The 17,227-nt window shown below is 52.4% G+C and overlaps 1 protein-coding gene across 4 annotated transcripts; it reads left to right on the top strand.

The window, feature by feature from the left end:
* The first annotated feature begins 38 nt into the window (after positions 1–38).
* Positions 39–15,394, top strand: TRIP13 (thyroid hormone receptor interactor 13). 4 transcript variants are annotated; one of them, XR_014062797.1, is made up of 14 exons: positions 39–251; positions 1,006–1,171; positions 1,282–1,411; positions 2,028–2,083; positions 2,856–2,946; positions 4,186–4,258; positions 8,819–8,882; positions 9,635–9,721; positions 9,935–10,041; positions 11,137–11,290; positions 11,506–11,618; positions 13,238–13,378; positions 14,122–14,191; positions 14,434–15,394. XR_014062797.1 is itself a non-coding variant. In XM_081522270.1 (13 exons), the coding sequence occupies exons 1-13, from the start codon at positions 160–162 to the stop codon at positions 14,527–14,529; spliced, it is 1,299 nt and encodes a 432-aa protein (XP_081378396.1). In that variant the 5' UTR covers positions 39–159; the 3' UTR covers positions 14,530–15,394. The 4 variants fall into 4 exon arrangements, 2 of the variants coding, with proteins under 2 accessions (XP_081378396.1, XP_081378397.1); XR_014062798.1 differs by lacking the exon at positions 9,635–9,721; XM_081522270.1 differs by lacking the exon at positions 13,238–13,378.
* The last annotated feature ends 1,833 nt before the right edge of the window (positions 15,395–17,227 follow it).

The raw sequence follows: 17,227 nt of genomic DNA, 5'->3' as shown, positions 1-17,227 counted from the left end.
GGCGCTTCCGGGTCAGGGGGCGGGGCGCCGCGCGCGGCAGGTTTGAAGCGCGCGGGGCGCCGCCTGAGGGCTCAGGCCGCTGAGGTGGCGGGGCGCTGCGCGAGGCGGCGGCGGCGACGGGGCGGCCCGCTCCCCGCGGCTCCCAGCGGCGGCGCTGCCATGGACGAAGCTGTGGGAGACCTGAAGCAGGCGTTGCCCTGCGTGGCCGAGGCGCCCACGGTCCACGTGGAGGTGCACCAACGGAGCGGCAGGTGAGCCCGGCCTCGGCCCGACCCTGGCCGCGTCCGACCTGACGGGACCCTGCCCCGCCCCGCCCCGAGCAGACCCGCCCTGACAGGGTCGGCCCATCGCCTCCCGGGACCAGCCGGACGCCGGTCTCAAGCCCCGCCGAGCCCGGCGAAGCCGGCCCCGGGGACTCTGAGTTTTGGGAAGCGCCCCTGCGCCCTCACCCTCGCCCACCATCCCCTCTCTCCGGCCAGGCCCTCGGGATGATGGGCGGTGAGCGGGCCCCGGAGGTGCTGGCGGCGGCGGGTCCAGGGGCCAGAGGGGCCGCTGGAGGGCCTGGGCCCTCGGGGAGGCAGCGAGCGCGGGGGCAGGGGCTGAGGGTGGACCCCAGCCCAGGAAACTCCTTTGGGGCCCCCAGCTGTGGGCGTTTCATCCCCCCCCCCATGCCGCCCCCGACTTGCTGCTGTTTCCCAGCTGTGGGGCTGGCACCTCGGCAGCAGTTACAGCTTGGTGACCAGCAGCCCAGGTGGCACCGACTCTGCCTTCACCCCCTGCCTCTGAGGGGCCTGGGCAGAGTCCTTGGGCAGCTTCCCTGGGTCACACAGCCTGCAGTTACTGCCAGCCCCTAGTCGGTACAGGATCACTCCCAGGCAAGCCCTCCCGCCAGCCCTCTCCATGGGTGCATTTTCCCCACTATAATCTGTTTTGTTTTTAACCGCTCTTTCTTAAAATGTTGTTTTTTTAAACTCAGATCTGATTTTATGTGTTTTGTGTTCCTAGCACTGCAAAAAAAGAGGATGTAAAGCTGAGTGTTAGAAAGCTACTCAACAGGCATAATATTGTGTTTGGTGATTACACGTGGTCTGAGTTTGACGAGCCTTTTCTCACCAGAAATGTGCAGTCTGTGTCTATTGTTGACACGGAGTTAAAGGCTAAAGATCCACAGGTAACTTAATTCTCAGAGCTAAGAAACAGTTAACCCGTGGCCCGAGAACATGCAATTGCTGTTTTGATAGTGTGTTGTGTAGACTTATTTGATTTTCTTTCTCATCACAGCCCATTGATTTGAGCGCGTGCAATGTTGCACTTCACATCTTCCAGCTGAATGAGGAAGGCCCCAGCAGTGAGAATCTGGAGGAAGAGACAGAAAACATTGTTGCGGCGAATCACTGGGTTCTGCCTGCAGGTATCTGTGACAGTAACAGTAGGTGGCGCTCGCCTAGAACGGGAGGGCGGAAGACAGCGCACACCTCAGGCTCTGGAGATATTGTGTGTCTGTTGTATATCACAAGAGGGAAAAGTAGAAATTTCCAGTATGAGACTACTTGGATGGGTCTCTCAAAGACAATGCTAACTGAGGATTACGCTGCTGCTCTCCTTTCCTGCCCAGTTGGTTGGTCTTGCTGGACCACTCCTTCCTCCTACCTTCTCTGTGCCAATGGGATCTAGCAGGCTGAATCCCATGTCGAATCCAGGTTAGGCCTGACGTCTTAACAGCTAGAGTACACCTGCTACTTGGCCCTGCCAGAGTGTGGCCTGTGGGGAGAGTGGTGAGTTCAGGGTCAGTGCTTGTGTCTAAGCGTAGATCCACAGAAGGTTCATTATCTACCCAAAGTCACATGTGACTACCAGTTATTCAACATCTTTAACTTACAAATGACTTTGAAAGTTTAGCTTCTGTGCAACCAGAATTGTAGCTTGCTGCATCTGGAGCAGTTGAGGATATCAGCGGCTCACGGTGGACCTAACCAGTAGATGCAAGGCTTGCTTTCCTAACATTTGGTTTTGTTTTGTTCTCTCAGCTGAATTCCATGGGCTTTGGGACAGCCTGGTGTATGACATGGAAGTCAAATCTCATGTGAGTTGTGCTTTTTCCTGAAAGGCTTCCGTATTTCAAGTGAATCATCATTGTGTTCTCTCTAGCGCCTCTTACGTCACATGGGCTTCTAGGAGTGCTGCTTGCCAGCAACGCATGCCCTGGGTGTCTGTCTTCTGTCCTGGGCAGACACCCAGGCTTGCTCTGGGTTTGCTCTGGGTGGAGCTGTACTCTGGGGGAGTTCCCCTCGGGAGAAGGGGGAGGGTTCAGAGGGTGAACCCAGTTGCACTGGGTCACACTCTTAGGAACCTGTGGGCTGAGAAGGCAGTGCCAAGGGGCAGAGCAGGTGGGCAATCTGAGTGAGTACCACCATGTCTGAACCCCCTTCGAGGGGAAGAGTCCTTCTGCACACAGATGGGGGAGGGGAGGACGCTAGAAGTCTGTCCCCACCACCCCCATCACCCACCCCTGCTCCCCTAGGAGCCACGGGGACCCCAGAGCCCCGGCTATTCTTGCAGCAAACACAGCTTGTCCACTGCTGTGTCCCAGAGGAAGGAGCTCACTTCCTTGGTATAAGCCTCAGTTGTTTCGTGTGTTGTTTGCATTGTAAATAAGTGATCTTTGAGTTTACTTTTATCCTTGTAACAGTCACACCCAGCACTTGTCCTCTTAGATTTTAAGACACCTGAGGTGAAAGCCTGAGTATGTCTGGCAGGCTTTGAAGACTCTCCTTCCCTCTGCTCATTCAGGGCACATTCAGCTGAACCTTTGCTCTGCCAAGGACGTCATTTCTGTCTTTCCTTTCTTCACACAGCTCCTTGACTATGTGATGACAGCTTTACTGTTTTCAGACAAGAATGTCGACAGCAACCTCATCACCTGGAACCGGGTGGTGCTGCTTCACGGTAAGCGTTTTGGTTTCTTTTGACAAAAGAAAACTGCGTGGAGTCAGGCTTTCCTTCCTGCCTTTGTCCTGCGAAGAGTTATAGCTCCTTCTTCCTTGTGGAGCCAGTTGTCCCAGAATGTCCTCCTCTGTGAAGCCAGTCATGTGCATGCTCTCTGGGCTTTGGTTATTTGACCCTTCATAGGGCAGCCACCTGATGATTCCTTGTGACTTTTTATGCTGTTATTCAGCTTTCCAAATATCTGCTTTATTTCCCCACTGGTTATGGGCTTCTCAGGATAGCAATCCCCTTGTATTTCTTCATAGTATCCTTGGAGCTTCTCTTGATGGGTAATAAACTGCAAAAGCCCACACTTCACAGAGCTCTGTCTAGTTCTCGGAAGAGAATACTGGGGGTTTTTTTGTTGTTGTTATTGCTGGTATCGCAGGAGAGAAAAAGAATCGAGAGAAAGCCCAAATTACAGTGAGGTGAGAGCTATAATTAAAAGAGTAATTAGCTTCTTTAAACAATGAAGATTGTAGGCTTGTGTTCAGTTTTATGAAAACAGTGTCTTTAGAATGTCTTGGCAAATTTTCTTAATACTAGAGTCAGAGAAGTTAGTCACAAGGTGTTTTACTTAGTGCAATACAGTATTTCCAGTTAGAATTGGTTATATGTTTACTTCTGAATTACGGAAAACGCAGAAGGTCAGAATTGAACATCATCATTTTCTACTGGATACGTTTGTGCTCCCACATCAGTGTCCTCAGAGTTCCTGTAAGAAGCCGTGCTGAGGGACACACAGGGCACAGGCCTTGCCCGACCGCTCTCCCTGTGTAGCTTGGGGTTTGGGCCCACGTGTGAGGAGCTGGAGTGAAAGATACTGGTGCCGCGGGCTTCAGAAACAGCAAACATCAGTGCCTTGAGGTCCTGATGGTTATCAGGAAAGGTCTGTTTGGCATTTGAAAGGTGGATTTTCATCATCAGTGGGTTTCATAGAAGACATGTAGGGACAGGGAGGGTTTCAGTGAAGACGGAAGAAGAACCGAGTGGATTACAGGCCGGGTAGCTCCTGGTGATGTTTTCTAGCGTTTACGCTGTTAACAGTTTTCTCAGTAACTTATGCCATTCTTGTGATGATAACATTTATAGCATTACAGTCTGTTCCTTATATTATATCCTGTGAATAATGCAACTACTGTTTCAAGAAACCTGTTACAGCACTAACTTAAAAACTTATTTGTTTGCATTTTGTTACAGGTCCTCCAGGAACTGGAAAAACGTCCCTGTGTAAAGCTTTAGCCCAGAAATTGACCATTAGACTCTCGAGCAGGTAACTTTGGTAATTCGAGAGAGGAGAGCTGCAGAAGTGGGTTTGCTCTGTTTTCAGCTGTAATGCCGGGAGGAGCTGCTTCTATTTTTAAATCATCTCTCATGAATAGTAGGTGTCTCAGTGTAATTTACGAATCCTTCTGTAGTCATATAGTCTTGAGCTCTGATTCCAGTCTTCTTAAATGTGCTGAGACTCACTTTGACCAGCACGGGATCTCTCATGGTGACCGCCCTGTGTACACTTAGAAGAGCGCGTCTCTGCTCGTGTTGGGTCGACTGTCCGACGGTTGCGTGACGTCTGTGCTGACCATCTGTCTGCTGTCCTGTCCCTTCCTGGGAGGAATGTCCAAGCCTAGTGCTGGGTTTGTCTGCCGCTTCCTGAGTTTGGTCCATTTAGAGATTTACGGTTTCACTACACTTGGAGAATATTTGGCCATCACCTCTTCAACCAATTCCCCTGCTCTGCCCCCGTTTGTGGAGGTCCGTTCATCTACATGTTAGACTGTCTCATGCTGTCCCCCAGGCCACTCGTGCTCTTTTATCTTTTCTCAAGTTTTAAAAATTTTCTGAGTTTCATTTTGGATAGTTTTCTGCAGTATCTTATCTGCTTTTACTTCTGTTCAGTGAAATTTCCATCTCTGAGAGTGATTTTCTTGTCTGAAGATTGTTCAGTTCTGTTTATGCTTGTAAGCTCTGTCTACCAATTCCATCCTCATCATTTGGATTTGGTTGCAGGTCACATGTTCCCGCTTCTCGGCGTGCTGGGTAATTGTTGAATGTGGACGTAGTGATTTGAAGTGACTGGATTCTCTTGTTTGTCTTTAATGACTGCTGGCCTTTATTCTGACAGGGGTTTGGGTACTTGTGTTTGGTGTGATCCTTTTGAGGTCTGTTCTTAAGCTTTTTCAAGAGTGGTCTCAGTGTGGTCTAGACTTCACCCTCAGGAGAGCCCCTTCTGGGGTCTCAGTTGAGCCCCTGAATGAGCAGCGAGTACTCTCACCCCTTGGCCCTGGGGTCTCGAGCACTCCCGGGCTCTAGCGCTGGGGTTTCCCTCCTCACACACTGCGTGCCCCAAGACAGTCGCCGGGCTTCATTCCTGCGTATCTCCCTCCTCTCTGGAACCCTGCTCTGTAGCCTCCAGACACCTCAGCTCCTTGAACTCTAGCCTCTTGTCTCCTCAGCTCAGTACCCTGGCCTCTCCTCTTGGGTCCCCTCCAGGGGGAGATCACTCCAGGCAGGAGATCAGGGCCGTCGCACTTGCCCCTTGCCCATTTCCCGGGTTACAGTCCCCGATTCTGTTGTCTGGCGCCCTTCACAGACATTGTTTCACTATTTTGTCTAGTTTTTTAGTTGGTTAAGGCAGAAGGTAAATCACCCTTTTAGCCTAGTGTGACTTCAGAAGAGGAAATCCTGTGAGATTTACTTTTAAATCTGTTTTCTTTTCAAAACTGTCTTAAAAGTAGGGAAGTTGCTCTATTTCAGCCCTTTGTTTTATGCTCAGTATCTTGGCCTTTGTCTTGACATAGTGAAACACATCTGTGTTTGATAATCTCTGAAGGCAGTTTCCTGAAACGCCGGAAAGTGAAGGTGTTATTACAAGAAATGTGATGTTTTCCAGTACAAAGATCTGGAAATTGGTATTTATTCTGTGGCAAGAAGCCTTAGCAAGCCTTTTTGCTTTATTAAGTAAAGTTCACTTTACTTAATAGTCAAAATGCTTTATGATTAATTTTGTTTAATATTCAACCCAATCTATATTCACTAGATTGTCTATCTCCCCCTTCTCCTCCTTTGTAAACAAAATTACTAAATGATGTTTTTCAACTGAAAAGTCAGTGACACTTTTTAAAGTAATTATTTTTCTTCTGTGGACTCTCAACATGAAAGAAACTGTAAAAAGGATCTGGGAGTTGGCTTCTCTGCTGGCTGTTTCCTGTTTGATTTTAATCAGAACTAAGTGCATCCAGAGCCCTTGCTGATTCCATGGTAGATGGGGTATTAGTGCTGGATTTCAGACAGTGTGTGTCCAGGTTCCCTTTGAGCTTTCCAGGGCTCCAGGTTTGAGGGAAGTGATTTTGTGCTGGAAAACAAATTCTCACATTCCTTAGGGTTTTGTGGAAGGAGAAAAAAATGTTCAACTGTGGCCAAAAGACTTTTGATGCTTGTGTTTTGATTTGTTTGCCATGATAATACAGGTGATGATTTTTGAACATAGAAATATAAATTATAAGTAGACTAAAAGCAGAATTAAGAATTAATTGTGGAACACATATAAACCCATGGCTGATTCATGTCAATGTATGGCAAAAACTATTACAATATTGTAAAGTAATTAGCCCCCAACTAAAATAAATAGATTTATTTAAAAAAATAAAAATTAAAAAAAAAAAGAATTAATTGTGTTTAACTAGTTGTATTAACTATTGGAAAAGGAAATGTTAACCCACTCCAGTATTCTTGCCTGGGGAATTCCATGAACAGAGGAGCCTGGTGGGCTACAGTCCATGGGGTCGCAGAGTCAGACACGACTGAATGACTAAACAACCAAAAAAGTATTAAGTATTCTTCAGTTCAGTTCAGTCACTCAATCATGTCCGACTCTTTGAGACCCCATGGATTGCAGCACACCAGGCTTCCCTCCATCACCAACTCTCAGCGCTTGCTCAAACTCCTGTCCTTTGAGTTGGTGATGCCATCCAACTGTTGTCCCCTTCTTCTGCCTTGAATCTTTCCCAGCATCAGGGCCTTTTCTAGTGAGTCAGTTCTTCACATCAGGTGGCCAAAGTATTGGAGCTTCAGCTTCAGCATCAGTCCTTCCAATGAATATTCAGGACTGATTTCCTTTAGGATTGACTGGTCTGACCTCCTTGCAGTCCAAGGGACTCTTAAGAGTCTTCTCTAAGACCACAGTTCAAAAGCATCAATTCTTTGGTGCTCAGCTTTCTTTATGATCCAACTCTCACATCCATGCATGACTACTGGAAAAACCATTGTTTGACTGGATGGACCTTTGTCAGCAAAATAATGTCTCTGTCTAGGTTGGTCATAGCTTTTCTTCTGAGGAGCAAACATCTTTTAATTTCATGGCTGCAGTCACTGTCCTCAATGATTTTGGAGCCCAGGGAAATGAAGTCTGTCACTGTTTCCATTGTTTCCCCGTCTGTTTGCCATGAAGTGATGGGACCTGATGCCGTGATCTTCGTTTTTTGAATGTTGGGTTTTAAGCCAACTTTTTCACTCTCCTTTTTCACTTTCATCAAGAGGCTCTTTGGTTCCTCTTCACTTTCTGCTGTAAGGGTGGTGTCACCTGCCCTCTGAGGTTATTGATGTTTCTCCCTGCAATCTTGATTCCAGTTTGTGCTTCATCCAGTCTGGCATTTCACATGATATATTCGGCATATAAGTTGAGTAAGCAAGGTGACAATATACAGCCTGGACATACTCCTTGCCCAATTTGGAACCAGTTCATTGTTTCATGTCCAGTTCTAGCTTGCTTCTTGACCTGCATACAGATTTCTCGGGAGATAGGTAAGGTGGTCTGGTATCCCCATCTCTTGCCCTCACAGGCAGGTCTGGCTCAGTCTCTGGTGGGGTCCCTGCTCCTTCCTCCTGGGTCCTGGTGCACACAAGGTTTTGTTTGTGCCCGCCAAGAGTCTGTTTCCCCACCTGTGGACGTTCTGTATTCAAATCCCACTGGCCTCCGAAGTCAAATCCCCTGGGGGTTCTCAGTCAGTCCCTTTGCCAGATCCCCAGGTTGGTGAATATGTTGTGGGTCCTAGAAGTTTCATAACAGTGTGAGAACGTCTTTGGTATAATTGTTCTGCAGTTTATGGGTTGTGGGCTTGGTGGCTCTGTGATGGAGATAATGGCAGTCTCCTCCAAGAGGACTTATGCCACAAGCTGTGCCTCCCAGGTCTGCTGCAGCCAGAGCCCCTGTCCCCAGGGCAGGCCACTGCTGACACCCTCCCTGTGCCTCTGCAGTAGACACTCAGACACTCACAGGCAGGTCTGGCTCCGTCTCTGGGGGGTCCCTGGATCCTGTGCGCACAAGATTTTATTTGCGCCGTCTGAGCATCTCTGGCAGGTATGGGGTTTGATTCCAAATGTGATTTTTGCCCCTCCTACCATCTTGTTGGGGCTTCTCCTTTGCCCTTAGACGTGGGGTATCTTTTTTTGGTGGGATCCAACATTCTCCTGTTGATGGTTCTTCAGCAGCGAGTTGCAATTTTGGAGTTCTCGCAGGAGAAGAGCACACGTCCTTCTACTCTGCCATCTTAGCACTGTTTTTTCTTGCTTTAATTCAAATGAAGATACCATTCAGTTTGAGACACTTAGTTTGCTCCAACTAGAACTACTGATGTTGGCACAGCTTGTTAGATTGTTCATAACTATTAGTATGCAGTTTGCAGGTACCTCATCCTGGGTCAGTAGTAACAGAGTAGTCATTCTCAGCCTGCTGTGCACTTGAGCAGTGTTGCATTATAGAGACAGAGGTGGTTGCCACCAGGGATGTTGTGGGACTGACTTGTAACGATTGCTCTCTTTTTTTAAACCATCTTAGGTACCGATATGGCCAGTTAATTGAAATAAACAGCCACAGCCTCTTTTCTAAGTGGTTTTCAGAGGTAAGTGTTTATACTAATTCCAGTTCTCTGGATTGTCCTCCATGCAGTTGAAAACTTGTCCAGTAGATTAGGCAAACTTTTTCCTCCAAAAGCTTTAGGAGAGAAATAGATGAAATGGGAACGTGAACAGGGGCTGACTGTGTGGTCAGAGGAAAGTTCCAGAGCTTAGTGATAACCTGGACACCACCTGAGGCCTGAGAGGACCCTCTGCTTGTCACCTGCAGAGCTGGGCTGGGCCACAGGGCACTCAGTGTTACCTGAGGGGGGAGGGTGTCACATTCTGACGGGACCACACCCTCAGCTTGAGCCTTGTTCTCCAGCTGTGAACTGAGGCACTCAGGCCAGGTGACGTCACAGGTGCCCCTCAGCTCTGGAAGGCTCTGCTGCAGGCCCCGTGTCAGACGGTCCCCCTGGCAGATGGTGGGTTGGGACAAGGGCCTGTAGGAGGTGCGCCTGGCCGATTTGCACCCGAGACCCAGCCGATCCTTGTCGTGAGGACCGCTGGGGAGGGAAAGGTGGGAAAGCAGGGGCCGAGGTGTGAGTGTGGCCCTGGCCCATGACGCCAGGAGGGAGGGCCTCTGGGTTCCCTGCAGACCTGACTTCTCTGAGGGAGTTTTCCGAGGGGCTGTCAGGAGACGGTGGGCTTCGGGGCCACCCGGGGTCAGAGCGCAGCCAGGCGGAGACGGTGGAGTGCACGCAGGCACCAGGCAGCTTGGAGAGTGACGTTGGTGATGAGGAGTGTTGGTTTGCAGAGCGGGAAGCTGGTGACTAGGATGTTCCAGAAGATTCAGGACTTGATTGACGACAAGGATGCTCTGGTGTTCGTGCTGATCGATGAGGTGGGTGTGTTCAGACGTCACACCTGTGACCGGAGGAAGCGCAGGACTGGGTGACCTTTCGTGTTGCCGGCACCACCAGCCCCATGCTTGTCCAGCCTCCACAGGCTGTGGCCTGCCGTCCTAGCCCCGGGGGCCCTCACCAGGCCTTTGGTGCAGTGTCCACGTGGCCCCTGCGTCCACTCAGCTGACCACCCCATCGCTCTGTGCCCACAGGTGGAAAGCCTGACCGCCGCCCGTAACGCATGCAGGGCAGGCACTGAGCCTTCAGATGCCATCCGTGTAGTCAATGCCGTCTTGACCCAAATCGATCAGATTAAAAGGTACCACTGCACACGCACACCCCCGGCCTTACCCCCAGCTTTTCCAGCTCAGAATGCGTCTGGCACTGGGTGTGGGTTCTCTCTCCTCTGTTTGAAGCAGCGTGTGCTACATAAGCGTTTTAGAAATAGGCACATTTTACATTACTGAAGTGTTAAAAATGCACAGCAAAGCTTTAGTATGGGGAGAAGGTACCCACTGCTCAGAAAAGGGGGTCTCCCTGACCCCCGTCCTGTCGCTCTGGGAGGAGTGCAGACTTGTCTCTGCAGTCTCTCTCACCTTCCTTGCCTCACACGATTCAGGCCCGCTCTGGTGACCATTTGTGAAAAGCCCAATCCTGGCACATGGCTCCCAGCCATGTGTGGGGGCCTTGTGCGCAGTCCATGCTCTCCAGCCTCTGCCCAGACTCCTGGGCCTCATGTGCCCCCCTCACCTGTCTTATCCCTGCTCACCCTGCAGAGGACTGGCTACCTATGGTCAGAGTATAGGGGTCGGTGGGGGGCAGCCCTCCAGGTGCTCCCCGGCCACAAAGCTCCAGTGGTCTGTGTGCTGCCTGTGGGCCCGAGGCAACCCTGCCTCGACCCGGGACTCGAGGCCAGCAGGCTGGGCGGTGTGCTTCCCAGGGTGCCCCCGCCTGCTCCGTGCCGGCCCCGCGGGTGAGCAGACTGGATGACAGGGCCTCTCTGGGGAGTTTGGGAGCCGGAGGGGAGAGCTGCTAGTCCCCAGGGTGAATCATGCAGCTCGGTGCTGTGGCTGTCGGGGCAGTGAGAGCTGTGTGACAGGCGGGTGTGGCCGTGCCCAGGCCGGGGAGTGTCGGTGCTGGGGCACAGGGACGCTGAACAGAGTGAGGGCTTCACCATGGTGAAGGGGGCAGGGAGCGGTCCAGCTGGGTTAGGGTTAGGACCTGGCAGGAGTGAGGGTCAGGCGGAGCGCAAGAAGCAGGGCCTCAGAAGGCCTCGCAGGGGAGTGGGCACAGGGCGGGAAGCCAGCTGAACGCCTGGGCCCTGGCGCCGGTCTGTCCTCATACTGCGTATGTCAGGACAGGGATGGTCGAGTCCCTGTGGCCCAGAGTGACTGGGCCCAACCTCTGCCCACAGGCACCCCAACGTGGTGATCCTGACCACCTCCAACATCACAGAGAGGATCGACGTGGCCTTCGTGGACAGGGCTGACATCAGGCAGTACATCGGGCCGCCGTCTGCAGCGGCCATCTTCAAGATCTACCTCTCCTGCCTGGAAGAGCTGATGAGGGTGCCTTGAGTTTTCTCTCGCTTCCCTAAGAACACATTAGCTTTCTGTGTGTTCTTGATTTGCTGGCATAACTTACAGTGTCTGGTTCCTGTGTGGAAGGAGGTGTCTCAGCCTGCACCCACTGTCTTTCATTGAACACTGTTGGGTCTGCAGGTTGAGCTCAGGGAGAAATCACTGACCTGATGCTTTTGCTGCCCCGTCCTCTGTCCCCGCAGTGTCAGATCATATACCCTCGCCAGCAGCTGCTGACCCTCCGTGAACTGGAGATGATTGGCTTCATTGAAAACAACGTGTCCAAGCTGAGTCTCCTTCTGAGTGAAATTTCAAGGTGTGTACTGACCTCACTTTTTCTTTTTAAAAATTTTTTTGGAATATAGTTGATTTGCAATAAATATTGTGTAGCAAAGTGTAGAGCAAAGTGACTCAGTTATACATACAGATATCTACTCCTTTAGGTTCTTTTTTATAGGTCATTACAGAGTACTGAGTAGAGTTCCCTATGCCCCACAGTAGATTCTTATCAGTCACCTATTTTATGTATAGTAGCTTGTATGTTATCCAGAGTTGAAGGGCTGACTCATTGGAAAAGACCCTGATGCTGGGGAAGACTGAAAGCAGAAAGAGAAGGGGGCGGCAGAGGATGACATAGTTGGATGGCATCACCGACCCAGTGGACATGAGTGCGCGGACTCCGGGGGTGGTGGAGGATGGGGCAGCCTGGCGTGCTGCAGCCTGTGGGGTCGCAGAGGGGCAGACGCGACCGAGCGACTGAACAGCAGCATGTTAGTCCCAGTCTCTCAATTCATCCCTCCCCCCCGTACCCCTCTGGTAACCAGAGATTTGTTTCCTAAATCTGAGTCAGTTTCTGTTTTGTAAGTAAGTTTATCTGTATAATTTTTTAGATTCCATGTATAAGTGATATCATGTGACATTTGTCTTTCTCTGTCCGTCTTGGTTCGCTTGGTATGATAATCTCCAGGTCCATCCATATGGTCGCAAATGGCATTGTTCCATTCTTTTTTACTGTGGGTAGTATCCCTCTGTGTGTATATACCGCATCTTCTTTAGCCATTCATGGACCAGTGGACATCTAGGTTGTTTCTATGTCTTGGCTGTTGTGCGTAGTGTTGCTGTGAACATAGAGGTACATGTGTGTTTTGAATTTTTGTTTTCTCAGGATGTTTGCCGGGAGTGGGATCGCTGGGTCATATGGCAGCTCTATTTTTAGGGTGTTAAGGAACCTCCGCACTGTTCTCCGTAGCGGCTGCGTCAGTTTGCGTTCCCGCCAAGAGTGTAGGAAGGTTCCCTTTTCTCCACACCCTTTCCAGCATTTATTGCTTGTAGACGTTTTGATGATCACTGTTCTGACCAGTGTGAGGTGATACCTTACTGTAGTTTTGATTGTATTTCTGTAATGATTAGTGATGTTGAGCCTCTTTCCATGTGTCTGTTTGCCATCTGTACGTCTTCTTTGGAGAAATGTCTGTTTAGATCTTCCACTCATTTTGGGATTGGGCTGTTTGCTTTTTGATATTGAGCTGCATGAGCTGCTTGTATGTTTTGGAGATTTAATCCCTTGTCACTTGCTTCATTTGCAAGTATTCTCTCCCATTCTAAGGGTGACCTCACTTTTCCCTTTGGTCACAGGGGTTGTAATTGCCTGTAGCAGCCAAGGTGGTGATGTGGGTTGGGTGGCGGGGGCTGAATCCCAGGGCATCTCACCCACAGCAGATGCCCTCCGGCCTCCCCAACCCTGGGCTCCTGGGTGGGAGGGTGGAGGCTAGTGCCCTCCCACACGTGCCCACAGCAGCAGGCAGAGCACTGTGCTAGCACAGGCAGGCTTTCAGATGAAGGCTCTCTGCAGCATCGATGGGTTCTAAGCAATGTTTGCTAAGTTTTTACAAATGGCCAAGAAAGTAAAGTGGAGGCTTTTTCTTTGATGAGCAGAGTGGACAGTTAAACAGTCAGGGCCCTGGCCTTGGTGCTGTGGGAAGGACTGTTTGATCCCGCTGCCTGGGTGCTGAGAGCCATGAACCACGTGGGAATCACCGGCACAGCTGCCCCGAGCCCAGGCTGGTAGCGCCGCCGGCAAGTGCTCGGGTGGCCCCAGGGACCGAGGGAGGCGGGAGGGAGCTGGGAGGTAAAGCAGAGCCTCCGAAGACGGTTAGAATTTGGGTAAACTAGAGAGGTCAGGTGGAGAAGGCAATGGCACCCCACTCCAGTACTCTTGCCTGGAAAATCCCATGGACGGGGAGGAGCCTGCAGGCTGCAGTGCATGGGGTCGCACAGAGTCGGACACGACTGAGCGACTTCACTTTCACTTTTCACTTTCATGCATTGGAGAAGGCAATGGCACCCCACTCCAGTGTTCTTGCCTGGAAAATACCAGGGACGGGGGAGCCTGGTGGGCCACCGTCTGTGGTGTCACACAGAGCCGGACATGACTGAAGCGACTTAGCAGCAACAGCAGAGAGGTCAGGGAGGCCACATGCGCTGTGTGAGGGCCTCAGGGGGCTGTATGGCAGATGCCAGGTGCCAGACACGCTGGCGGGGCTTTGGAGAGAGTTAGTAGGAGTGGTCAAGGTGGGGCAGAGGGGAGCAGTGCAGACTTGTGCAAGAATTCAGAGGTGTGAGCTGGCCTGTACCCACCTCACGGTGCTCTGGCCAAGGCCATGGGTGGTGTCAGGACCCTGCCCCTCCTGGAGTGGTAGCTGAGGACTGGGGAGACAGACTGCCCACCGTCCGAGGGGCTCTGGGGAGAGATCGGGGACTCGTCCCGAAATGCACCCCAGTCCGTGTGGAGTGGGCACCCAGTGTGGTCATGTTCACAGGAAGAGTGAGGGCCTGAGCGGCCGCGTCCTGAGGAAGCTCCCTTTTCTGGCTCATGCGCTGTACATCCAGGTGAGTGCCTGGGCCCTGGGCCCCTGCCGCCTGCTCTGCCCGCAAGGCTGGCCTTGAGGAGAGTCCCACCTGCCTCCCGGGGGCAGAGGAGGGCTGGCGTGTGTCTGCTCACCTCGCTGGCATGTGGACGCTCATGCCCAGGCCCTACCTGCCTCCTCAGGGCACGTGTGCCCTGGAGGTGGGTGCTGCCAGGCCACCCCCACCCCGAGGGCAAGGGCCGCCACGGTGCCGTGTATTTGCAGGCGCCCAGCGTCACCGTTGAGGGCTTCCTCCAGGCCCTGGCTCTGGCCGTGGACAAGCAGTTTGAGGAGAGAAAAAAGCTCTCGCCGTGCGTGTGAGCTGCGCTCCGTCTGTCCTCGGCGAGCACACAGCGGGAAGGCGCCGTCTCTTCCTCACTGCAGCAGCTGCCCCAGGATATCTGAGGCCACGGCTGAGACCTGCAGGCCGGTGTGGTTCAAGAAGCGTGTTGTGCTTACACAGTGTTGCTCAAGAAGTGTATTGCGTTTACGTACTTTAACTGCATGTTCGAAGACAAAACAGCCTGTTTTGTCTGTTTTGAAAGATGATCATCTGAGCTCAGTGTCTAAGAGAACTGTCTAGATGTCCTGATTCTATCCTGCTTCTGGTTGATTGGACCCAAAATGCTGATGTTTCATTTAAAAAGATGATTAATGTAAGTTTTATAGAAACAAAACAGAAATTACATTGCCTTAAAGAAAAATGTAATCATAGCATTAAAAAAAAACTACCCATTGCTCAAGACGAGGCCGCATTTGCTTCCTGCTGTGAGCTTGTCCTGTTCAGTACACACGTTCTGGAGCCTGTGTGATGAATAAGAACCTGTTCACTGTTACAGAAATCAAGAGAAAAATTTTAGGGCTGGTGCTCTTCTTGGTAGCAGATACACTCTGCTTGTCGGGGAGGGGCAGCTGACGTGGGGCCTGGTGACCAGCGTGGCCAGCCTCACGGCGATGCTTCCCAGTGATTCATTTGTTGAAGGACGTCAGTCACGGCTAAAATGAAGATTCCCAATAACAGATGTAAAACGAACTGGCCGATAATTGGTGTATTCCACAGAAACTTGTTTTGCTTTTATCTCATGCTAAAATAAATTTCATATCACTGTTTTATAAAACATTTTTAAAAGAATATGTTACCTTTTGTCTTAAAACTTTTTAAATATTAAAAATTTTTTTCCCAAAATTTTCTCATTTTGATTTTCTTAACCCTCTCAAATGCTTTGAGTTTTAAGTCACTCACACGATGACGTAACTTTAGCCTGTCTTACACTGTGGGGTGGAGGTGTGCTGTCTGCACATGGCTCTGCAGCCTGGGGAGGCCGGGGGTCGGAGCCGGGCTGGGGTGGGGACCCGGGGTCCACCCCTGGGCCATCAGCCAGCCTTGGCTCCGGTCAGGTCCAGGACTAGAGCGAGCGCGGCCTTGGGGGCCAGGGTCCGGCTCTGTGGGTTCCTCAAGACCCTGAAATAGGGTGAGAAGGGAGGTCTGTGGGCACGGGTCAGGGCAGGGGGGCGCCCCATGCTCCGCGGTTGCTGCTGAGGAGCCCAGTGTCCGGATGGGATGAGAGGGTCTGGGGAGGAGGGGGTGCCCAGAGTGGGGCTGTGCAGAAGGGCAGACAGACGAGCGAGGGGGCAGCCCGGGGAGAAGCCCCGAGAGGGCTGGGGGCCGGCGGGCGAGGCCTGCACCAGAATCTGAGGGGTGGTCCCTGCACCGGGCCACTGAAGCCCTGAGAGGGCTGGGGGCGGGTGGTGGGGGCGGGACAGCGAGGCCTGCACCAGAATCTTGAGGGTGGTCGGTCCCCCAGGCCCTTCCCCAGAGTGTGGGGGTGTCTGATGCTGCTGCCCACGGGCACCAGGGGGCAGCGCTGCTCTGCGGGATGGACAGGAGGGGCCTTGGGGTAGAGGGAAGAGTGGTCAGCAGAGGCAGCCGGCCTCGCCTGCGTCCCTGCCCAGGCCCCGTAAACCCTGCGCCCACACACACCAGCTGCCTGCGTCCAGGCCCAGGGGACGTCTTGAGCATGCGTGTGTGCCGGGCAGGGGTGGGGGCGTGGGTGTTCTGACCACCTCCTCGGGTGCCAGCTCACCCTGGGTCGGGGGTGGAGGCTGGGCCTGGTAGGAGGAGGGGTCGTACCCGGGCCCCCAACCGGAGGCAGGCACTAGCCCTTGTGGGCACTTTCTGGGCCATGGCTGAACCGAGACGCCCTTGTCTGAGCCCTGGGTTCAGGATGGGGGCACGCTGTCCCCCCGCGGGGGTAGGCTCCTGGGCGGGTGAGGGGGCAGAGAGCCACCCTGGGACGCCCATGGGGCATGGTGCTGCCGGCCCGGCCTCTGCTGAGTCCCCCGCCCGGGGTATAGACCTCAGGTCTGACCCCTCCGCGGGCAGGGGCATCTGCAAGAGAGGCTGAGGACACGGCCAGACAGAGCAGACCACCCTTGGCAGGATGACCCAGAGGACGAGGTGATGGGACCGCAAGGGTGAGTGTCGCGGTCACGCCACGGAGCAAGCACGTGCTGAGCTGCGGTCTCCATGGCCACAGCCCCTCTGCCCGGTGCGGAGGTGACGCAGGGCGGAAAGGCCCCAGGAGTGAGCCGACAACCGCGGCTTGGCCCCCCGGCCCCCCGAACCTGGGGGTCCTTCTGCGGAGGCTGTGGTTCCTGCCTGGCAGCTTCTTCGCCCCAGCGAAGGGGCTGCCCCCAGAGAGGTGGCTTCTGTCACCATAGCAGCCCCTCTCCACAGCTGAAGCGTCCTTTCGGATGGGGAGGTGGATTTTCCATCCCCTGAGTTCTGATTTCTGACTCAAATTCCTTACCGTCCAGAACTGGAAACATTTTGTAGTCTGTCACTGTGTGTCATTCAGGGCTGGAACCTTCTCTCTCCCCCCAAACTGTCATTTATGGATGGAAACCTTATTTCTGTATGTCTGGACCTATCTATTCTGGCTGGAAGCCTTCTTTTTCTCTAACATGGGTTATCCTTTGTTCCTGAAAACTTCTTTGTCTATAATCTGAGTTCGCACTG

Source organism: Giraffa tippelskirchi, chromosome 8, assembly GCF_054371585.1.
Source record: "Giraffa tippelskirchi isolate mGirTip1 chromosome 8, T2T-mGirTip1v1.2.pri, whole genome shotgun sequence".
NCBI classification, from domain to species: Eukaryota; Metazoa; Chordata; class Mammalia; order Artiodactyla; family Giraffidae; genus Giraffa; species Giraffa tippelskirchi.
The sequence above is the reverse complement of the archived record's forward strand: the minus strand, read 5'-3'. Positions and strand labels throughout refer to the sequence as shown.

Bases quoted from the DNA above. Each gene is read 5' to 3' on its own strand.
- TRIP13 (XM_081522270.1), top strand. From the start codon at position 160: ATGGACGAAGCTGTGGGAGACCTGAAGCAGGCGTTGCCCTGCGTGGCC. The intron at 1,412-2,027 runs GTATCTGTGACA...TTGTTCTCTCAG, and splicing joins TCACTGGGTTCTGCCTGCAG to CTGAATTCCATGGGCTTTGG. The intron at 2,084-2,855 runs GTGAGTTGTGCT...TTCTTCACACAG, and splicing joins ACATGGAAGTCAAATCTCAT to CTCCTTGACTATGTGATGAC.